Source organism: Mastacembelus armatus, chromosome 17 (assembly GCF_900324485.2).
Source record: "Mastacembelus armatus chromosome 17, fMasArm1.2, whole genome shotgun sequence".
NCBI classification, from domain to species: Eukaryota; Metazoa; Chordata; class Actinopteri; order Synbranchiformes; family Mastacembelidae; genus Mastacembelus; species Mastacembelus armatus.
In genome coordinates, this window is record NC_046649.1 from 14,274,494 (window position 1) to 14,299,181 (window position 24,688).

Sequence of the window (24,688 nt, forward strand, 5' to 3'; positions counted from 1 at the left end):
TAGATAACATGTTTATTAAAATAAGTATTAAAAATAATATATTGCAATAGTTTACTGGTTTTTGCATTGTGTTTCATGTATACATAGCCAAAATAGTTCCACAAAATAGTTTGTGGATAGTCTGCACTGGACTGTTTGTATTAGACATTAATGACTTTCATTTTGATTGTTTTGAACACACAGTCTGTGGGTTTGATTCTGACCACACAAGATTCGTAATCGATAGTTAAACCATACAATTCCCATACGTTCTCTCCTGCAAGCTCTACCATATGCAAGCTGTAGATTCTTGATTCACTGATTTTTGTTCAAACATTTCTGCTCGAGTGAAAGCTTCTCAAAGCACAGACGGATGAACAGTCATCACCAAAGCTGTAAGCTGTTGTACTTTCAGCCCCGGAGCCTTTCTTCATTCTGGCATACTGCCCTGAGGATATTTTAGAGCAGGGATAGGCATACCATGTGTCAGACTGCTTGGAAAAAGAGGCTGGTTTTTATTTCGGCTGAGCCCTTTAGCACTTGATAGTTCATCCTCTGTATTCACAAATGATCTGCTCAGAAAAATCAGCTGGGATTTCCAAATGAAGAAGAAATGTGCAGATTCTTCACACTTTCACCCATTTTTTCCTGGTGTTTTCACTTCTCCTGAAGTATTTGTGGGGAACATATACATAGCAGCCACAAGGTGACAGTGTAGTACAAAGCTCAGGCAGTTTGAGGCTTCACCCTAAATCTGTTTCTACAGTTGATCCCATCATGGAGTAATAAGTAACAATCTCAGTCTGGCTGAATTTTTACATCCCTGTAAGATAAATGATTTCTGAGGAGTGCATTTATAATGTCTTTCAAGGAAATTGCTTAAATTTCAGCAGGAAGTTTTTAATGCAGTAACGGTCGCCTCTAAATGAGGCGAAGGTGCCATGTGTGGATCTGATGGACTTCCAAATTAGGGGTAAAACTGGACCAGGCTTACTCCAGTCAATCTGCTTTGATCTCCCAATCTCCCCTGTGATATCCAGCTCTGGGAAAGCCTCCTCTACACCTTGTAGCCCTAAAGCAGAAGAGGCAGCAGGGCTTCACTTTCCTCCCCCCTCTTTCTTCTCCATGCTCATCTTTCTTTCTTTACACACACACATATTCACCATCCACACCCACACTGGACTCTCTTTTGAAAATCTAGAGCTTGATTTAAAATTCCTCTTCAGAGCGTGTCATGCATTTTATATGCATGGTGAGTGGGGGAGAGAGGAGGAATTGCGTGGAGCTCCAGCCCAAATGAACTTCCCACTGCTGTTGGTCTCCTCAGGGATATAGCTATACACACACACACACATATATATACCACCACCACATTTACTCCTTTCCCCTCATTTTCCCTCACCCACTCAACTCTTTCAACATTAGTTTTACTGCATCATGCTTTTCAGAAATTACACCGAGCAGCGAGAGTGCCATGGCCTTTGAAGACAAGTGTGATCAGAACAGAGGCAGGGGGTGTAAGGAAAAAAAAAAAATCTGGCCGCAGGGCATTTGGGTTTTTGCACTCGTGTTTAGCAGTGTGTGGAGCAGAAGAGGGAGGCTGACAAGTGCAGTGTTTGGGGACAGCTTTGATGTCTGACGGGGTGCGGCTGCTGCTGCAGCATCTGCACAGTCCTTCACGAGGAGGCTGTCACAGCCATGCTCACAAATAAAGTTCATAGCTGTGGATAGATAACAGATAATCAAAGGAGCACTGTTGATACACCGCTGTCTACCTAAACATCTCGTATTCTCTTTCTGCCTTGCTGACATGCTCTGATATGAAGCTGAGAATTGATTTAAAAAAGGCAGACACAACATGAACTTGGACTCCAGCTGCTTCAGAAATCTGGTTTATTAGGAACAATATGATCCCGCTAGCTTATCGTGGATAAAGCAGTAAACAACAGAAACACAATTCACTGTTTTTAAGTGCTACAGGTTTGCGATTATAGACATAAAACAGTACAGCAACCATAGTGCCTACATTCATATATGCACAGAGAATATTAAAAAAAAATTACAGTATATTGCTGTTAAAACGGTTCCTACTCCTCACAAATCACCCACTGCTTCTCTCTTACACGGACATCACTGGAATATCAAACACCATGGGAGAATGGGAGTGATTTATAGTGATAACTGAGACACGGTTTAGATCTGGCAGGTCAACATTATACAGCATTGAGTTATTATTGGAGCACAAAGTTGACAAGAGTTAAGCTGATATAGTACAGTAACACTAGACAAACCCTCCACAGAGAGATCACACAGCCTCACTGAACAGACAGTGAAGTGAAGCGACACGTATTCTCATTAAGCTACTTTTATTATTTTTTTTTTTTTTTAAATTAAAGATGAATACAAGTTAACTTTGGTTTCCAGCTCTCTAGAACTATACTGTAAAGTTGTGGCAGTTTAAGCTGTAAGTAAAAGTTAAATCAACAGTATAGCAGCCTCAAGCCAATATTAATACGACACAGAAGTTCTGTTTTTAAACATTTTTCTTGTTATGATAGCAGCTGGGAAATAATGTAGTTACAGTGTGATTCCATAGAATAGGAAAAAAAAGTGAAACAAATGATTTTTCATCAAAGTACTGTTAAAAAATCTGTGATCTGGTACCTCTCAATAAATAAAAAATGCAACTTCTAGGTTGTTATTTACCTTCTCTTCTGCTATAAATATGGTTGCCCATACTGATTATTTATTGTGGTACTGCAGTCTTTGTCATCCATGCGACAAAGAAGCTGAAGATCTTTAATGATAAAGAAATAAAAATCACTTTTCCATAACCATCTTGCTAAGTACTGGATGCAATATTTTGGAGTCTCCATGAGCCGTCAGACTGTAACACAAGACAGACATCAATAAAAAAAAACAGGCTGAAAGGAACAAATCGATGACTGGATGCATTTGCAGACTGGAGAGAAGGGACATCTCAGGTTCCAGCACAGGGGACACTCTGCCTTTAGTGCTAAACTGAAACCCTGCTGCTGTGATGTGCCACTCAGTCATCTGTGACCAAGCGAGAGTTTCTGGGTACTGGGTACACGTCAAGAACCGTCTCTGTCAGAGCGGAGTATAGCGCTACCACCAACTGGTGGACACATGGTGGCTGGCTCTGAAACCTGGGCGAGCCCAAATGGACTGAGTGAAGAACAAAGCAGCAGAGGTATAGAAGAACTGGTGGTTTTTAGAGTTACTTGGTGTTAATAGAGAGAATTGTGATTATTTGAGATCAGTTACCTTGAGAGTGGTCTCTATCACTTCATTTTATTTGTGGAATGCATTCTTAAAATCCTTTTCGGTTTATATTTTAATGGGCCTATGCATTCTTTGCTAAATGCAATGTTTATTTACTTCTACCCCACTCTTACGTGCTGCGATCAGCATTTCTTTAAGTTTATTCATCAGAGTGACATTTTTCTACAACAGGCTTTCGTGGCATGTTTTTCAGTCCCTGAAAAAAAAAAAGTTTACTGCAGTAAAACCACACAACATGGGGTTTAAAATAAACACAAAAACTGCAACGGAGAGGCTTTCAAAAACTCAAAACATCCAGTGGCCCATGCTCTGTAGGCCAGGGACAGTATAATGGTGCAGTGGTTCAGAGTTCACTGGAGCTGTCTGAGGAATGAAAGCAGTAGACCCACACTGCGCTGGTTGTAGCGAGCTGTTTCCATTATACATTCTGAGCAGCTGTTCTGCGGAGGAAGTCCTTTGAAGGATGGCTGCAGGGGTGGGGGTTTAACTGGAGTCCACAGTTCAAACGAGGTTCTTCACCCTAACAAGCATTGGTGGGGCTGCGGCTGCTTCCTCTCCGGCGTGGGGCGTCATCAACATCATCATCATCATCATCATCATCATCGTCCCTGCATCCCCATCATCAAGGCCTCAACAACCGAGGTCCCACATGAGCTCCAACATATGCAACGTCTACACTAACACTCAACGTTCATGCTATAACTAGTACAGAAACAGGCAGAACATAGGAAAAAGTTAGATCATGCTACTGATCCCTCATTTCTCATCACTTGTACTCAGCAGAGTGTGAATACATCTATACTGCCTCTTTTCAAGATGTCCTTATGTCCTTTGCACTGTACGGGCTGTGCATCTAGTTCTTTCAGTTGTTTTGATTTGTGTCTGTTTTGACACTGAAGGGCGAAGAAGAGGGAGTTTTCTGAGGGAAGGCTTTGAAGAGATTCGCGAAAGAGTCGAAGGTTGTCTCTGAGGGGTCAGGGCATCTTTAAAAGGAAAAAAGGAGAGGCACAAGTAAAAGGAGGATGATGAGTAATAAAGACAAGCTGGTAGAAACTGGACTCGTTCACTTCTGTGTAAGGTATGCTCCGATAGTAATGCTAGCTGCCCCAAGTGCAGCCAGGCCGAAGACTGTTTTGATGGAGGGCCAGGAACAACTGAAGACAGACTCCCTCTGCCTGTCATACATCTCCACAAAGGCATCCTGGGAAACAGACAAGAAGAGAAGGATGGTTAATTGGGCTGTCATGTACTTAAAATATACCATTTTATTTTTTAAAGATGTTTTTTTAAGCTGTTTTGAAAACAGTTGGCCACTGTGGTTTTTACTCAACCAGGAGTAAATAGTTCATTAGTTGGGGACTATTTTCAGCTGTGGATTAATAAACATTTAGTGATCTTGTGATTATTTACAACAGCAGGACTGTGTGTAACACTGACTCAAAACAAACTACACTGTCCATGTTCATCATACCATAACAGCAAACGCAAATGTAGTTCACTTAATAGTTTTTGGACAACAATGGAGCTCTGTGGCATAGTGGAACTGGATTTGGCCTATTAATAAAATTTGTTGACACTAAGAAAAACATTACATTTTGCCTTCACAGTACAAAAGAAAAAAAAAAAAAAAGATCTTTTTTCAGATCCAGTGTCCCTTTTATTCTGCACAATTCTCAGACCTCACTGTGTGCAGCTTTTTCTAGGGACTGTTCAGTGCAAAATATCTCCTACATTATTTGGTTTAACAGAAACAGCCCAGACAGCCTAGTTGCTGTTGAAAATTTGAAATGTAAATGCTCAGCGCTGTGAGCACTAGAAACAAAATGGGGGTGGCGGCAGAAATCTGAAAGACAAATACCTCTCTGCATGACTAGATACCACTAGAGGTGAGTAACAAAAACTGTTTTTTTTTTTGTTTTTTTTTCTAATTTGAGTGAACTGACCCTTTAAGATGAAAATTCCCTTTTGGTTAACACCAAATATGGGTGGAAATAGAGTGTTATCACGTGCTGCGATGCCCATGCCACCAGCAGATCAGCTCCCACACCCTCCTACACACAACACAGGCAGAAACACACACTAACTGAAAGTGGGAATCACCAAAAGCGGCTATCCGCAGCTGCGTGTCAACAGACCTGTGTGTTTATTAACATGTGGACAAGCACTGAAGCACTCAAGCATAAATATATTAATGCTACTCAAAGGGGGGTGGGCGGGGGTCTTCTTTCTGCTGCTGACAGGACTTTTAAAAGAGCTCTGTGGCAAATTGAGAATTGTGAGTGTGGATACCATGGATGTGTGTAATAGATGAGGAAATACAGACATCTGCTTATAAGCAGTGACAGCAGGGGCAGCTGGACAGGAAGTCATGGTGCTAAGCTCCTCGCTCTCCCACAGTCTCTCACACACACACACACACACACACACACACACACACACACACACACACAGTAGATTATCTTGAATCAAATCAAAAATACAATAGGGTATATTTTAGAGAGGTTCAAGTGAGGGTGTATCAACAGTTTCCTATTGAATATCAGCCTTTGTTGTGAAGCTAACCACATCAGCAGCACTGTTGTGGAGCTGTATATGTGAAGTCCTTTGATGCCTCTGTTTTTAGTTGTAATTTGACCTATCTCTGAACAATGGAGAGTTGTTAAGTTTAATTCACTATAACATTACTGTGTCAGTCCCCATGGGACTCTATTATCATTCTATTTTAATCTGTCTTGTTTTAGCTCAACTTACCTACAATAATTATGTTTTGTGTAATTGTAACTGGGATACACACACTTTACTTGACCTTGATCTAGTAGTAGAAGCAAAACTGGGTTATTAGTCTATACTCTCTGTCACATTTTCATCCACTATTTCTTTTTATCAAACAAAAGCCCACAGAGGACCAAAAAAAAAAAAAAAAAAAAAAAGACAGCCATTCATTCTAAAGTGTTGTGGGGAGACAAAAGTATTTCCTGCTTCCCTCTCCTCCCTTCCTGTCCCATGGCATTCCTGAGGCTGTGGGGGCCAGTCAGTGACACAGAGGAGGAAGAATCAGCAGTTTCTTTCCAGTTTAGGCCCTCTGGTGTCAAAACACACTGTGCTCTTAAGTCAGCCGACAGTATCTTTAACCACATGGCATTTCCTTTGTTGCAGCTGTGCGTTTTTAATTATCATGGGCTATAACAGCTATAACAGGGGTCTACAGTCCTTGTAGCCATAGACTATATGAGGACCCATACAGCTAACGTCAGAGGATCACCAGAGTCAGTGGGTTTCATCTTCTGGGGACCATGAATGGCTGTACACTATTTCATGGAGTTCCACCTAATAGTTATTGAGCAATCTCTGTCAGGTCCAAAGGGATATAAATTACAGAACAAGCTCCTCAGTCAGACCTCCACATGAGGGGAATGTGTTGGTTGGAAAAACACTGACCTTCATTTTTTTTTTTCCCCACTTACTCCTGGAAAATAACATCTTGCTGCAGCAACAACACAGACCAGCCACAAGGTCCAGCAGTGCATGTGACTGACCACTAGCAACATTTCAACAAAATGGCAAACTCATGATGTGTGTCCTCCATGTGTCCCAGACAGTCAGCATAGATTATCATCTATTTAAGACTGTAACAAAAGCAGGCCAATTACAGTAAGAGGTTCATAAGAGCGGTGATGGATGTTTAAAAGAATACCACAAGGACGTGAACGGTAATAACTCCAGACTGACTCAGGGGAGAGCTGGAAAACGAGAGACAGAGGAGGGAGGGGAGGGGTGTCAGGTGGATATCATGAGACTGAGGCATGCTCTACTTCAGCTCTTGGAACTTTTTCATCCACAGGTTAGCAAGCAACGCTGCCATCACCATGTGAGTAGTGTGAAAAACAAATCTTGGCACTTTCACCCCATCTGTCTTCTTCGCTGTCTGTGCTGACTGTCGGTATGAAAATCTAGTCTTTTGGGGAAAAAAACTGTAATAATAAGTAGCTGGAAGAGGAGGGCACAGAAGAATGAATGGGTAAGGAAAGGACAAAACATCTGCATTCATCACATCAACAAAAGACTCTATAATGCTCAAAAACATATCTTTGCCCTGCAGCAAGCCATCTGCCATTAGCAGCAGGTGTGCATCTGGGAAATAAAATCCAGGCAGCAGTTCTCTACAGTATTCATTTTTTGGATCAGTGGCTTTCGAAAGGTCACAGCCACCCTACAGAAGTCGTCAATCCAATGGGAAAAGGCCCAGCCAGGTTTAGAAACAATGAATCCCTGACAGATCCACATACAGAGTAAAGGTGTGGATTTGAGAGGATCCTATACTGGGCCATAGGGCGGCAGCTTGTTGTCTTGAGTGTCATGGTTACCCAGGCTGGAAGCTTCACACATGATTTGCTTTTCCCACCAGCGGGAGAGAGCCTGTCCTCGACCTCTGATTTGTTTTTCACATAGTTTAGACCTCTGGGTTTTGCTCACTCTTTTTGCCATGGACACAAAGAGATTTTACACTGCTGTATTTCTCGGATGGCCTTACACTATCTTAAGGGTAACAGGAAATACCACTGGCCAGTTCCTTTGGGTATTCCCCTTGCTACTGGGAATGATCCCTCAGCTTTTGTGGAAGATAATGAGTCATCTTGTGTGCTGAAACACCAAGCAGCGCTTTGCCAAAACAGAAAAAATGATTAGGCAGTCATCTCTGTTTTGGGACATTTTTGTGGGTACTTGCAAGCAGACTGAGGCTGAGAGAAAGGGATGTGGGTTAAAGTTCATCTTGTAATTAAAGTGCCTGTTGTGGTTTTGCTGCTATATTCACCTCTGAACTGAGCTTCTCCCTAAACCCTATTTATTTCCTAAGCATTCACATAATAACCTGCTCATAATATTGCGTATGCTGCCCAACTTTGATTTTGTAATGAGCCTCTCTCAGACTTCTCTGTAGCTAATTAGAGTCAAACAAAACTCCCATTTCAGGAGCCAAGGGGAAGTAATGGGAGATTAAAAAAAACGCAAGCAAGGCATTAACGTCCTCTGTAATTGAGCTGTTCCAATCAAAGTACATACTTGTATCTCTTTTTCGCGAGTGCACATTATAATTTTATGTATGTATGCATGGAGAGTTGCAAAAAAAAAAAAAAACAACACAAGCCCTCTCCAGACACAATAGGTGATAGGACAGCAACTTCTTGTCTGGCAGCAAGGTCGGGTTCGATCAAGTCTCTGGAGTGTCATCCATCGACTGGCATGGCAAAAATGAGATGACGGAGGAGTTTTTTTCAATACTCATTACCCAGTGAATCCCCCTGTGTCAGCACTGCCAAACAGCTCAAAGCTGAGGACACTAAGCCCTTCACGACACACAGTGAAAATAATGCAATACTTGGAAACAACAACCACTCAGCCAAGTGATGACAATCTGTGATGGGAAGTGGTAAAAATCTGGGTAATATTTCCCATCAGCACACAGACCTTCAGCGGACGAGACTAACAAAACAATATTGTTTGTTTAAATGTCATGGTAGCATTGTGTTGTAATAGCAATGGTTTGACATTTTAGATGCTGAGTCTCTTTTTGGTGGAGAGTTAGATGACAAGATTTATACAATTCTCACATTTACCACTAAAATACAAAGCTCCCACCAGAAGCCAAACAGCATAGCTTAGCATCAACACTGAAAACTGGAAAACATGTAGTTTGACAGTGTCCAAACATAATAAAAACCCTCTAGCTGCACCTCTAAAGCTCATTTTGCACATATAAATCGACACAATAAAGACATGTCCATTTGAAAGCTTTAGCAGTGGGTAGTTTTATTACCTTTGGACACAGACCAGATAACTGTTTCCTTTTGTTTCCTTTCATTGTGCTAATATAAGCTGCTGACTCTGGTCTTACATTTGAAGGGTATTTCCTCAAATTTGAAACTATTCCCTGATTATACTAAATGTCAAATTCTCTCTGATTCCTGCTTTTTTCACATTTCACAAACATTTTTGTACATTGGACTGTTGATCAGTTTTGTTAATGTGTCAAAATAGAATGTGGAATAATAATGAAATAATGAAAATATTTAATAAATGCAACTCTTAACATAATGTATGATAACTGAGTTAGTAGTGTATTTTAAAGCTAGCATTGATATCATCGGACTCTTGGGAAAAGAGGTGATTCATTCTCCAAACTCTCCAAAAAATCCAACCAAGGACATAACAGTATATTAAATGGCCAGACAATATAGTAACTATATATATATAATAATATGAATTTATCTGATAGAGAGCTCAATGGAACATCCTGATACGAAACAAAGGAAATTAGTTTTTTTTTTTTTTTTTTAAATTTTCCTCACTTGAGTTTCATTGAAGGTTCAAATTTCCTACTTGCCAGTGAATTTTCAAGTCATTACACTGAACTGTGTAAGGGGAGAAACAAGTTTGACGTTGGGTACTACCCTAAAGGCTCCGAAATATTCAAATTTGCAGCAGCAGCAGCAGCAGCAGCATTTGTGTGTTTACAAAACACAGCGCTCTCCCGTGGGAGTGAGCCTGCTCCACTGGAACATGAAACGTGATCGCCAGTAAATCACCCACACTCCTCATGACACTCTGCGTTTTTTATTGTCTCCATTATTCATTGTCTAAACCACCAGATAAATGAGGACTGTAACTTTACACATGAGACTTTGGTTTCTTTGGAGATGAATAATGCTTCAGTAAACCTGCTTTTTTTTTTTTTTTTTTTTTATCCGATTGTGGATGCTGGAGGAGGAGGAGAACCGCTGGAGTTAAACCAACCAATTTGTGCTGCAGAATCCTGCATTCCCAAGGTTTTTTGTGCAGTGCAGACAGATTTTCAATTGACAAACATTTCTGATCCTTTTACCTAACCTTGACTGAGCGGCTATATGATCCTCGCAGGCTGTTTATTCTTAAATCAATTGATTTCTATTGAAAAGCTTTGATCCAACATGAAATGAAGGATTGGGTGACCTTGCAGGTTCAGAGGACTGTGGGTGAGTGGATGGATGCAGTCTGTGTTTGCTGTTCTCCCCCCTCTCTCCTCCCACGCTCCCATTTATTGGCACCCCTGCACCTTAGTGGAGCTCAAAGTGTATCATTTACAATCAGTCACTTCTGCATGCAGAGCAATGGGACATCAAAGCAAAAGGAAAGCCACAGAGACAAGACTTTTTTCTCACAATAAATCAGAAAACCTCTGCAGCTGAGACAAAATCATTCTTTCATTATTTAGAACAATCCAGCCCTGTGATTTTGACCTTGAAACCTATTTCAGCCTCCACAACTGATCCAAAAACCTTTACAATTGCCAAAACTTGACACAATGGCTTCCTCAAATAGATACAATGCAGCTAAAAGGGGAAGTCTGCCTCGTCTGAGGATGTCTGCACTGAGCCCATCCGGCTCTCAGCAGAGGAGGAAATGACAGAGTTGAGCCGGACAGAAGCGGCACGACTGCTGTAGTGCTATAAATATCAAGAGGCTTCATCTCAGCTACTGGTTCAGGGCTGCCCAATCTAATAAAACGACTCCCGTGTCTGCTGCCCGGCCCAGTGAAAAAGGCCATCGATGACGCGCAGGAGCAGAGAAGAGATTTTTAAAAGAGGAGCTGAGTCATCATCCACACGTGTGGAGGCTTGAGTGGCTTTCCAGTAAAGGCAGGATGCCTGCCACTCGGTTATCTAATAGCTAATAACCATGTTCTCTTCAAGGAAGCGGCTTATAATACATCAGCTCCTCCAGTAACGTGTTTGTGGCTTCAAAAAGTCATGTAAGCAGTGTGGAAGCCAACAAGTTGTGGTGCGTGTTCTGACATAATCATGTGGAAACCTCCTTCCTGGATTCTTCTGTTCAAATTTTGCACTAAAGAATGTAAGGGCTACTATATAGAGAGTCTCTTGGTAAGGGAAAGTAGTCGGATGAAAAAGGCAAGGCCATGTTTAATACTCCACATTTTAGGTTAATGATTAGACATCGAGGTAAAGCTTTCACATTTCAAACTGCTTTATCAGCTTTAAGCGTCCTTTGGATTGCTGGGTACAGGATCCAAGGAAACTGCTTTCTGGCTAAACAAGGGTACTTAAAAACAGAGATGACTGGTTCAGATAGAAACATCTAAAAAAGATCGTGGGAACCAGCAGATTCCCAGGTGGCCAATCAGACGGTTCATTTCCTGCGGCAGGGGCAGCAAGTTGCTTCAAGCCTTAAAAAATAGAATCATTGAACCTTTAAGACCCTGAGACCACACAACCACCATCCCAACAGGCAACTCCAAAAACAGACTGACTAAAAATGACTACTGCACTAATGAATGGGACGTGTGAGAACCTCAAGGGTGCAGCGGGGCTTCGTCCTTAGTGTGAAGCACATGTGGTGGCTGGTTGTTCTGGACTAACCCAAGAAATAACGTCATTTGGCTTCATTCCAGGAACTATTCATTGAAATTCAGCTTTTCCGTTGTTGTGGTTTTGTTTGCTTGTGCCTGAGGTTTTTTTCTTTCAAGCACTGATGTAACAGAATTACATAATCTCGATGTTCAAAAAAGGGCTTTTACATCAAGTAATAGACCTCAACAGTTCAGTAAGTGTTAAGTCACTTCCTGTGAAAGCTGCTGTGGGGATTACATCACTGTCTGGTTTGAGACTATAGCTTCTCTGTGGTAGAGCCAAGTATGGTTAAATCACACACTCTGTGCGGGTAACTAGGGAAAGACTAGAAGCAAGCCAAACATGTAGTCATACTAATACCGTTGAGAAAGGGAGGAGGAGCAGCAGGGGAGAGCGACAGTTGGTTAGACACTGTAACTAAGAGATTTGTATTTGTTTTGAACCATTAGCTGCCTCCTAAATCATAGCCTCAAGTCTAAAAGAAAGCAAACCATATCAAAAAGTTTTATGTTCACAAAAACCGGCAATGTTGTAATTTCTCCTTTGATGAAATCCCAAGTTACCTCCTTAATTTAGGAAGCATTGCCAAACATGCCAGGCGTAAAACTTAATAGAGAATTCAAGATTTCAGTGGAGAAGAAGGTATTAGAAGATCAAAGCCAGATGCCCAGCACCTCTAGTAGTCTCGTCTTTTGTACGGGACACGTCTTGTAAAGTCAAACCGCTAAATAAAAGTTCGTGAGCTTTCAGAACAAGATATTGGAGCAGTTGACGTGATTGGAGTACATGGGGCCAAGTTTCAGGTTAAGCTTGTATTCTCTATGTACCCATGGAAATGAGAGAGGCCACAGTCAGGGACAGGACATGCTGCGAGCAGAGAAGATTGGGGTTCTCAGATGTCCAGTAATGTCCCAGAAAACAATCATCTGTTTGAGGTGCAGCTCCCTCAGGAGCACATTTGCCACCTGACCCTTTTTAAAAGAGCAATGTCTAGTTGGTGCACTGAGTCACATCTCCACTATGATTTGCTGTCAGTTACATTAGAGAAAGCTTTCGCCTCTAAACTTCTCAGATTATTTAATTTAAATACCTGTATAAGGTCTAAAGATAAAAAATCTCACAACCCCTCAACTTTATCCTGTGAGCCTTAGGTGGGGCCTGGCTCTGTGCTGTATAATAATATAGAAATCACTTTATACTGAGCAAGTATATGTTTCTGATAAAACTAAGTAAGGTTTTGAATACAGAACTTTTACTTGTATGAAGTACTTTTTACAGTGCTCTACAGGCTGTACCTTAATCAAAAGAAAATCTAAATACTTATTCTACCACTGTCCATTGTTGTCACATTTTCATCAGGGGATTTAAAAAATGATCTTTTCATGTGGGAAGACAAAACAAACTCAATATGAGAAGGAAAAGCAGCTTTCCCACAAGCTGAGGACTGAAACTGTGAAACTGTCTCCATCCTGCATGAAGCATGAGGTCATTTTTAAACGGGGGAAGGGGAAGCAATAATTATTCTTACACAATTCGACTTCCGGCTGACAAATCATGCAATGTATCCAAAGGTCAACTCTCTGATTTTCAGCTGTATTAAAAACCAGCTCAGAATAAACTAAAATAAAATAAAAGTAAAAAAATAAAAATATTCTCCAGTGAGAAAACTCCCCCTCGCTTTGCCTTTTCAGACTGGGAATACTGGGGAAAAGTTCAATGACCTCTCTCAGGCAACCAGCTGATTTTCGAACAGGCTGGGCGAAGAGGAATGATAGGAATGCACTGATGTGCGTAAACAAGCAACAGCACTGTGGGCGCCTTAAGAGGCCTGATATGTGAAGGAATGAGCAAAAACACAATTACGTAATAAAGCAACTAAAACTGAATTATTGAAAAATGAATTAAAGCCTTTAAAAAAGTAGCTAAAAGTCAGGGTGGAGTTTACTTCCAACCCCAATCCTTAATCGTTTCTTTGGTCTGAGTTTAATGTGACTCACAGAGACCTTGAGAGAGCTATGTTGAGCAGCATGCTTTAAAAAGACCGATTGTTTGAACTGTCTGTAGCAGGTTGGCTCATTCAGGGCTGTGTGACCTTCCCTTGTCTGTATGCAGAGACCAAAGGAAAACAAGCACAGCCTACCTGATGAATGATAATAAGTTGTGTATTGTGACATTGAAGGTGTGGTGTGAAAATGTGTGGAAAGCTAATAAGGCATGTCACGTTCATAACAGCAGAGTTTTTTTCTCTTTGGAGTAATCAATGGAAAATGCCATTAGTGGTATTCAGCGTTTTGAGCTGAATACCTTGAATGCTGCTGTGTGCTGAAGATGAGACTATACTACATCACACTCAGACTCTAAATATGAAGTGGGAGTGTTGGAAATATTCCTGTCCTTATTTTTACAGTGTGCTATGCCCATGTGGATATTTCACGAGTACAATCCTCCGCTTTCTAGTCAGCAGATGGATCAGCTGAGAATCAGATGATTGTTGTGTCAGATGACTTTAACAGAAAAGTTTATCCAAGTTTGAGCTCTAAAGGTCTGTGGAGTGAGCTAATCTACTCCTGCTCTACTTAACAGCATGAACTCCAATTAACTCGAAACAAATTGCTCCACTAGCTTTGGTATGCTTTGGTCTTTCAGCCCTGGTGGTCCTGGTCGTACTTTGCCAACCATCCATACTTTTTTCCAGCAATTACCTCATCAGTCTCGACTTGGCTGCACCAGATGTGGCAGTAAGGAGAAGTGGACTGCCAGCTCATGGCTTTATAAGCCTCCTCTCCTTGCTTGGCATTCCATCTCTCCTGCTCTGCAACCCTGTTAGCCTCAGCTCCTGATCAAAGACACCTTGTGAAGCTCAGCCTTTTCATCCAGGAATATTTTTAACCCCCCATCCTCCCTGACATGCAGGAATGTGGATTTACTTTAATTCGTATCTGGACACACTGAAGGTCAAGGAGTCTGAGTGGCTGTCATGATAGATTGAGTGGTATCAGAAAATGAGTTTGCACAACTGGGTGATCATTTGGAAAAGTGACAATCTGTCTTTTTTTTTTTTTTCCTTTTTTACAATGATACACTGAAATTCTGTTGATTAAGAGGAGACAAAATAGATGCTTCCTGCGCTCTTTCTTCATCTTTTAATAGCTACATGACACAGGGCGACATCAAATGTGAAAGATAAGTAAAGAACCTCATAGGTCATTTTGCAGAGTTGATTAAACTTCTAGTTGCTACATTTATGGACATGACCCTGGTCTAGACACACCAGAGTTAACGCTCCTCTATAAAGCGACATGGCGCCTGACATAACTGATCCCAGGCATTATAAAAAATAAGTCACAACATGATGTATCCTTAGAACATACACAAGCATAAATCATCACCATATTGTCAAAAAAATACCAGAAAATGCTAAACAAGAAGAAGAAAAGAGATCACTGTCAGTTCTTCTGTTTTCACTTCTTTTTTTTCTTTGAAGTACCTGTTATCATTCGAAAATGTAATGACAGCCCAACAACCAATTAAAGGCAGCTCCTTCAGAGCAGACCCAGTGAAACTGATGTAATATAATGCTATGGCAATAGTGGGTCATGCAGTAGAGGTCCTCCGAATACAGCAGGAGTTATCTGTGACAGCAACAAAATCTGTTTGTGGATTCGGGAGGACATCAAGAGTGAACACTGATCGCTGCCTGGAAAACCCCACATAACAGCAGCAACAATCCCTTGGAAAATCTTTTATCTTCCAACCGTCAGGGGCGTATCACCATCTCTGCACTTCAAATCTAATCAGTTGCCATCAAAGGTGACTGCCAACAGGGTGGTGCCATGTGAGGTTTGCAATCCATGAGACCTCCCAGTTGCACACACACACACACACACACACACACACACACACCAGCTGACAGTCATCACCACAAAAGTACTAAAACAGGTCTTTCCACAGAGAAACTTTTTCCTTCAGCACGAATTACGGTAAATCATCTGCATATAGAATCATCTACAGCCACTGGTTCACTGCGTTAATTGAGTCTTTGCCCAGAGATACCAACACAAACCATCGGAAACACTCAATCAATACAACATAGTCAAAGTGATATCTGAGCAACGGCTGACCTCACTCAGTTTCCACTGAAACAGATCAGATTTCCTAAAGGCTATTTGCCTTGTGCCAAAAAAAAAAAATGATAATGGGGAAGGGGTTCAGAGAATTATTTACCCCAGACCTCCATGGGCGAGGCAGAGAAATGTATTTATCATTTTCTGACTGGTTGTCATTTTTTGGGAGATCATGTACTCAGCATTTCAGAGAAGTGCCAATAATGGCATGCTATTTGTTAATGGCCAGTGCTGTGGCTAGCACCGGGAAATCCCAGTGGAGATCGTTGCAGTGGGTGAGTGTGTTTGTGTGTGTGCGGGTGTGTATGTGAGTGCAGGTGTGTGTGTGTGTGTGTTTGTGTATGTGTGTATTTGTGTTTTCAGGCTGAATGGCACAGCTAACAGGAAGCCAGGCACCCCGGGGCCATCTGCTCCCTGCCATGGCTCACATGTCACCCTGAGACAACAGAGTATTATTGATTCACACCACTACATCCGCTTCTGTGTGTACACGCTGATGTGCCTCAGTAGATGTCTATGCATATGTGTGAGTGTGTGCACAGCCATTTTGTGGACAGCAAATAATTGATTTGCACCAGTACATCCTCTTTTGTGTTTGCCTGTGTGTGTGTGATATATGAACTTTATAAACCTTGAAAGGTCAATTCAACCAAATCATAAAAAACACATTTTCCCACCTACCTCTCTCCTATCTATCCATGCAGATTTTTTTTTTCATTTACGTAAGGTTTTAAAGCTGTCCTAAACCATATTTTTTATTTAACAGTTAACTTGCCATTATATCATTGAATGAATATATATAATGTCAAAAGTGTCGCAAGCAGGAGATGAGAACAGTAAATTATCACCTGACTCTCCTGTGTTCTCAGCTGTTAGGAAAACACTCTGGGGGCATTTAACAGCTAGACAGCCACACATGTATTCTCAGGTTTGACTGGCTCGGCACTAAAAAGAGAGTGATTACATTTGCATTCACTAGGTGCCTCAAGTTATTGTTGCTTTATCCCAGCTAAAAGTGTAAACAGCCAATAGGCAAGAAATGGTAATGTCAGTTTTGACTTTACAGCTGAATTGGTTGTCACACCCTGACTACAACACTGGAAGTTACTGCTTTACAGTCTCTGTTGAGTGTTTAGCCACGATGCAGTTGGAGCGAATGATAATGTATTTGTGATCATCATATAACAGAATGACTAGTAAAAACTCCACACAGACGTTTCCTCCCAGAACCGATGTTGCAGGTAATTCCACGAACATTTTCTTTGGTAGGAAATCATTCAAATGTCCACCATGGTGGTAAGTAACACATTTTTCTGATTTGGGTTAACTGATCTTCTAACATCTATTATGGTCATGCTCGCCATGCAACAGGCTCTCTGTTTGTGAGCAAAGAAAGTAATTTGAGGAATATTCCCAGCTGCATATCAAACAGCAGTAGCCACTGCTGCTCTAAAAATTAATTGAGAATATCAAATCTCTTTTAAAACCCACTTGGGGATTTGTCCCAAAAATATCTACAATAGCTAGACAATGGGAGGAACTGTTTAACCTTGCCCTATATTGATATGCTGCACTGCTTGCAAGGGTGTGCCCATTGGCAAAGTCAACTAACGTCTCAATAGGCTCCTCATTATCCAGCCCCCGACATGACAGGAAAGGTGGAAAACGCTTTTATCTGCTGTCTCAAATGGTTCATTAGGACATTTTTTCCATGCAGATTGGCAGTGGATTTATGATATGAGTGCACCGATAGCGCAGATGCAAACAGGGATTTATGTGTAACATGACAATTAAAGGACCACACGGGAGCAGTGATGGTAACGCTTCTATATTTAGACCCCTCTCGCATGTCCCTGCATTTTTCAGGGATCTGGAACGCGACCTGAGACTAAAAGCCAAGTCTCAGGGCATTAGTGTGTTGTTTGTGATGGGACTAAGGTGCGTGTAAATGAGTATGTTTGTGGTGGTGGGGTAAAAGGAAGAGGATAAGAATATCAAGAAGAGAAAAACAAGAGGTAAGCTCTTTACTGGAGCTCAAACAGCCTTTCTACTTGAGGGACATCCATTTAGTATCTGAGTTTATGTGCTCCATATATTATTCATTGTCTCACTTGGACAGCAGTGCTTTTAAACAGCTCAGGCACGTGTCCCTCATGAAACAGGAAAACACCAGGTTGTGGTGATTACTGATTTGAACGAGATAATAAAAGGAAACACAATCATATAGCTGAATTCACAACACCAAAACCAGCCTGTAGGCTCACATGGCAGAGAATTTTGCGAGAGACAACATGCCAAAACAAAAAAAAAAAAAAAAAAAAAAAACACACACACACACACACACACACACACACACAGCATGCCAACTGCTTACTGTGGTTCCTGACTGATGCATGCTCAGCTGACACGATCATCCAACAAAAGAACAAAAATCGCCCACACCCTTCACTGGCCACTCAGGAAAGAAACACCCAGGTCGTCTCTATTATTTATTTACAGTTGCTGTTCCCCAGCAGACATTCCTCCGGCTCTCCTGAGGAGGCCCAGAAAAAAAAGCACACAGGACGGGGTGGAGGGTCTCTGGGGAGGAGTGAGGTTGTGGAACCAGGCAGAGCATTAGCAACGCAACAGAATTTTGTTCCAGAAACTGTGACAAAACAGTACTTCCACACTAAATGCCTAACTTGAGTGCAATACACACACACGGCAGAGGTGCACAATTCTGACATGTTGGTGAAATGCTATGCATGCATGGAATGGTAAATATGATGCAGAAGCAAAGAGTGTCATGTCAAGCTGAAAGGAGATCAAACTCAATCTCTGACTTCACATAAACATAAAAAGTCTTTAGCTGGGTGAACTTTAGAGAGACAGCGTGTTATCCTGTCTTTATGACAGCAGTGTTTTCTATAATTAAGACTGACAATATGTCTGCAGTTTAGAGATCAACATGACTTTATTGCCAGCAAGATCTACAGTTCATATTTTGAATATAGAGCAGGTATCCAGCTGCAACAAAAGCTTATGTCAGTTAACCTAGTGTTCTTAGAAATTGGCCACAATAATCCATAGTGTTTTAATTCACCAAGTATTTAGGCAATGATTTAGATAGAAGTGATCTCAGTACTGGAACTGACTAAAGTGGCCTCACTAAAACTGCACCACCTAAACTATGAAGGGTTAAATATGCTTTCTTACATATTCTACCCACAAGACTGAGTGTGTGGGACAAAAGACTTCGTGCTTTCAACATCTCAGAGATTCCAGATAGCAGAGAAGCTTCAGATCTCTCTAAGCCCAATCTTGAAGCAAAGTATTCATGTCAGACTGATTCAGAGAGTCTCAGCCCAGAGCTGCCTGCGTCTGTAGGAAATGTTTCTGAGATTACAGTTGCTCTGCTGATGGGGGTAAACACAGTGGCAGATGGCGAGCTACTGAGGCCTGCGCAGCAAAAGGGGTACAGCACAGGGGAAAATCTTGGCTGCATCTCACCTCACTAGGCCCTTTCGTGGCGTACAGTCTCCATTACAGAGTTAAGAGTCCACATCAAGAGATAACGTTGTTGCTGAAATCTTCAAACAGCCTTAGAACTTTCTTTCAGTAGTGAAATTACATTTTTTCTCTGTTTTGAAATGATGGGTGGGAGGGAAAAGTAATAGTTTACCCCTCTGTCTAATTGCTGGAAACAAGAAATCAGTGTTTGCCCTGCACTCTATAATTTGTGAGACCACTGTGATGAACAAGTCATTTGAGAACAAATTAGCAGCTGAAAAAAAGGAACCCAATGACTGTGAGAACTCACAGAGTGAAAGAAAAGGGGATTTCTAGCTCAGAATGGTTGGCTCAATTTAAAGCATGTGTTCTCATGGGGGAATCAGCCATGAGCACTTCCTGAATGATGATGACTTGTGTTAAACAGACTTACTTTGCATCTAAGAGACATAAATTGGATATAAGTGAGATCTTAACCAGATTTTTTTTTTTTTTTTGCTCTTCAGTGAGTGGCTGCATGTGCCTGCTTTGTGATTCAGTTTGTTTTTGTTTTTTTTTCCCCTTCCTCTACTCTTCCGACATGTCACCTATATGGAGATTAATGATTTCCTTGCTGTCTCAGAGCCACTCAGTCTTAACAAGACAGGAGTGGGGTGCAGCCAGATGCCTGCATATGTAGCATTGCAACATGCAGGTTCCACCCGTCAATGAGCAGCTTGTGCTCAGGGAATCCCCCACAGGATGGACCCAACCCAAGCCAACTTACATTGTCCTCCGTTCCCACACACATACACGCCTGGGACACACAGAGAAACAGGCCACCTGGCTAGCAGCATACTTCAGACACCTGATCTTGCTCTTTGAGACCTTCCAAAAAAAAAAAAAAAAATTTCAGGTGATTTAACTCTTTCCTCTCATCTACGACATAAAAAGAAGCCAGCCTACATTTACCGCGTACCAGTCTCTCAGCCAGTCAAACGTCGGAGGTCAAGAATGCACTTTAAGAGGTCTGACTACTTTGTTCAGTCACCTGGTATTTACAGCAAGCGCCTCTATATAAACACAGGTGCACCATGTGTGGGTGAGACTGCAGCCTAAATGCAGTTGTCTCCTTGAAAGGAGCAATTTCTGGCAGCACAAACACTGCATTTATACAGGTGGAGAAAAATGTGTTTGTGGCAATGAAAGGACAGAGTTTCACATCCTGGAGTATGGGAAGTAATCAGTGCAGAAAAGGAGTTATTTAACTCTCAGCTGTTTTTCTTTTTTTTTTGTTCAAACACACTGACTGTGCTGTTATTTCTAAAGGGCAGATAATTGCGTTTAACTAAAAGTATATTTGACTCACCGGTGATGCCTAGACTCAACAACGATTAGTGGGCACTCCTATTTTGGGCTTAAAATGTCTCAAAACAACAGGAAATAGTGGGCTGCTGATAGAAAGCTGTTTCCACACCACTCTGCAATGTCAAAATGTCAGTAGTAGGTTGATTAGTCCCCACCTTTGTTTTAGGAGGGATGGAAAACACAAGACTCACCTCTAGCACACATTAACACAATGGACAGTGCAAGTGACCACAAAGACAACCTGTCTAAGTGCATGTATAGCCATGTTTATTCATTGTCTTCGCTGTGTAAACTCCATCCAGATAAATAATCTCTTGTTATAGACTGTACCCTCATAGAACCAAAAGCTCATCTGAGGGGGACTGAAATCTGAAATGTGTGTTTTAAACAGTTTATACTCATTTCTAGCAGCTGCCTGTCCTGAGGTGGAAAAAAAAAATATAATAATATAATAGAAAAAAAAAAAAAAAACCCTATGACCTATATGTAACTAGAAATTGTGCAAAAATGTGGTCCCTTTGTCCAAGAGGTGCAGATTAGATATAGAAATGTGGCACATTTGCGTCATTGCAATCCAGACTCAAAACGTCCAGACTAAAACAGATTGTGTACCAGATTATTTCCAAACAGTGGCAGCCATTGTCCAGTCCACAGAGGGATAAAGCTGAGAACACTGAGGTCATGTCCTCTCTTTTTTCTGGGAATCAGGGCATTCATGTACATTCTACAACTAAAACACAGACCTATGTATTTACATGGCTCATTTAATACAGTTTGAGACTTACCGTGCTTAATATTAACTTCTCTGAAGCTACTAAAACCAATACATGAATTAAAAAAAAGGATTAACCAATATCCTAATATCTCTAACATAACATATAACTTGTGATCATTCGTATTAATAATCTCAACTATAACAACAAAATCACTTAGCTTTTGCTGCTGTTTCCACCAAAGAAACATCCTAAACTGTCCAGTATAAAACAGACAATATGGTCCAAGGGCAACTGTGAATAACACACAATACAGTGACCTTCGTTATATTTTAAAGCGCAGCCAGAAAGTCTATAAAAAAGCAGAAACTGAGTTTCTGAAATCCAGTCAAGAGCACAGACACAGCTCTGTGCCTGCAGTGTCAGTTATTAAATGTCAGGTAATAAATGAAACACACACACACACAACTCAGGAAATTCCCCTCCCGACAAGCATTCAAATGACTATATAAATCAACATCAGTGTCTGTTAGACGCCAATACGTCTATGCCGAAGCTCAAAAATATCCAAGATAAAAGACCACATGAGCCAGTGCAAACTTGAAATATTATGTATTAGATTGTTTTGGAGCCCAGTTTTGGAGAGTGTTTGAGACAAAATAATTTGTGTATAGTTTCCAAAGTGCAGAGAGCAGAAATGCTGTGCTTTCAAATAATTCAAAATAATCCTTTGGATTATTAGCCTGCGCCTTTTCTCTCCTGCGGATGTGGAACAAGCAGAAATGCAGTCATCTCCGCCCGCCTGGAAAACACAGACTATGGTGACCTACATTATTATACAGTGGGCACAGGCTCCAGAGACCTCGAGCAGGCATCTCAGCAGCGCAGCCTGCTCCAGCTTCGAGGCACAAGTCTGAAAAAGCAGACAAAAGAGTTCCAACCTAGATGCACAGAGGACTGCATGTTAAACACAGGGGCTGCAGATTAACGCTCTGTGTTCCTGGAGGGCCCTCCCTCTGTTGCTGCCTTTGATATAGGGCACAACCTGCCACCTCCAGGGGCAAGACAGACTCAAGGGGAATGATAAACGGTCCTTCCCTTTGAGGTGAAATGTTCAATATGAATCATTGATGACACCCTCCCACCCCAAATCTGATACCTTCCAGCTAAGATAACCAAGCAGCACAAATGTTATGCTCTCATTAAAAACACCTCTGCTAATTAGAAGCTAATTCATGGCAGATTGGTTTAATGGCTGCTGTGCTCCACACTGGTAATGCGGGAGGTCGCAGGAGAAATGAGCGCGAAATGCATGTGATTTTTCACCGAATGTGTGCATGTGTGTAGGCAGGTAAACCCAATGTGCAAGACGCCTCTCCTCATTAGTACCTGAAGCTGATGTGTCATTTTGATGTGCAGAAAACAGCCGTGACAGCTGAACCCTGTCCAGCTGTGCCCAGAGGCCTAAACACATTAATTCAATAGTTTGTTGTTTGCTGACATGTGTCTGGCCTCCTTCCTCTGTCCTCCTCCTGGAGTCACAACCTAAAATGTCCCACCACATCAGCACCGGACCACTTTGGTATATAAAGCTTCAGACACATGTTCATGATGAAATGGGCCTCCTGTCCCTTCTAGTGCCATACACGAAATACTGGTTATGTGAGCGTTGTTTCATAATGAATTACAGTGAACTACACTCCCTGACAGCTGTCTGGCTGCACAAGAGCCTACAGTTGACAGGGCGGGCCTTGTGTGGAGCGTCGGGAGGTGTGAACATAGCAAGCTGTCTGATTGGTCTACTGCATGCGACAGCCACCACTAGCATCCAATCAGAGCAGCTAATGAGTGAGGCCGTCCATCTCGAACGTTCTGCGTAATGGGCACGTCCATAGATGGATTTTATTAATGATTAATAACTACAAATGTGCTTTCGATATCGTGCAGCACTGAGTCCTATCAGAGAGCAGGTTTCAAACTCCTATACACAGCTGGAGTCAGTGAAAAGAAACATCTGTAAAAAGAGCAGAGGACTTTTTTAGCGACCCCGTAGCGCACAGCTGCAGACCGCTCAACTACACAGAATCAGACCTACCCATCCCCCGTTATCTTGTATCCAGCTGTTAAGAGGTCCATTTAAATACTCCGTCATCCACTCCGCGATGTTGTCCACTTGCGATGTCATCTCCTCCTTGGCCGCGCACTCCACGCACACGGTGCCGCCGAACTCGAAGAAAGCGATAATCCGGCCCCAGTTCACCCCGTCCCGGAACAGTTCATCTATCACCTCGGCGAATCGCCTCTGCGCCGTGGTGGAGGTGAGATACAGCTGTCGCGACATCTCCGTAAAGTCCGGCTGATACAGTCTTTCAAGTTCATCTCCAGCCTCGCGCAGGACTCTGTGAATGGCGGCTTGTGGGTCGGACTGAGGGAGCCCTCTGCAGAGCTGGGGGATGCTCTCGCTGTCGGGCCCGGTGCTCGCGTCACGGCACCGGCGGACCACAGTCGGCGGAGGGGCAACTACAGAGCCATTATTAGCAGCATCTTCATCCTGGACGTTATGAAATCCCCACACGTAGCCGCGTTTGGAGAGTTTATGGCAGATATACTTTTCCACAATGTTGCGATTACACTCGTTCGCCATCCCAGCTTAATTTGGCACTTTGTATAGACAGACAATGTCCTAAATGAAATGCATTATGATCGAATGTGTGCACGGTACACTGCTCGGCGCAGGCTGGTCCAAAACTCGGTTATATTCAAATACGAGCAATGCAACGAGTATTTCCACATAAGGAGGAAAATGCTTCGAGAGTTGAAGAAAATCCTTGAAGAAAACTACACAGAAAACGTTTCAAAAGTCAAAAAATACTGAGTCCGTGTCTGCAGTAGTCTTCATTTCCCGAATCCTAGGAGGGACACAGGCGACCTTCTCTTTGCATAGAAATCCAATATGCGGAAGAGGTTAGAGTAGTGTTGGTCTATTCTTGTGCACATCATCACGTCGTGGATTTGTTGCAAATAAAAAAACATGAATGAGGGCCAAAGTTGTACGCGCCTGAAGGCGCAATAAACGCCGCCAACTATTTTAGCCGCGTTTACGCACAGCCAGGCGCGGGACTGTGAGCCAGGCAAGGTCGGACTGGGTTCTCTTCCACGATTGCTCCTCATATCCTCCTCAGCAGCTCCCTGCCTATCGTCAGTGGGCCGCACTCTGCTGATGAGGTACTCCTGACGTCAGCCACCCAGAGTAATTCCTTTGGCTGCGCTCAGAGACTCCAAGTGCACACGAAGAACTGCACTAAAAGTCATTCATACCTTATAT

General features: G+C 42.1%; 1 protein-coding gene across 1 annotated transcript; it reads right to left on the bottom strand.

Annotated features, from left to right (window-relative positions):
* Positions 1-1,851: 1,851 nt before the first annotated feature.
* bcl2b (BCL2 apoptosis regulator b) lies at positions 1,852-24,576 on the bottom strand. Its single transcript, XM_026312879.2, has 2 exons — positions 23,459-24,576; positions 1,852-4,486 (listed from the first exon to the last, which is right to left on the bottom strand). The coding sequence occupies exons 1-2, from the start codon at positions 24,005-24,007 to the stop codon at positions 4,349-4,351; spliced, it is 687 nt and encodes a 228-aa protein (XP_026168664.1). The 5' UTR covers positions 24,008-24,576; the 3' UTR covers positions 1,852-4,348.
* Between the last annotated feature and the right edge of the window lie 112 nt (positions 24,577-24,688).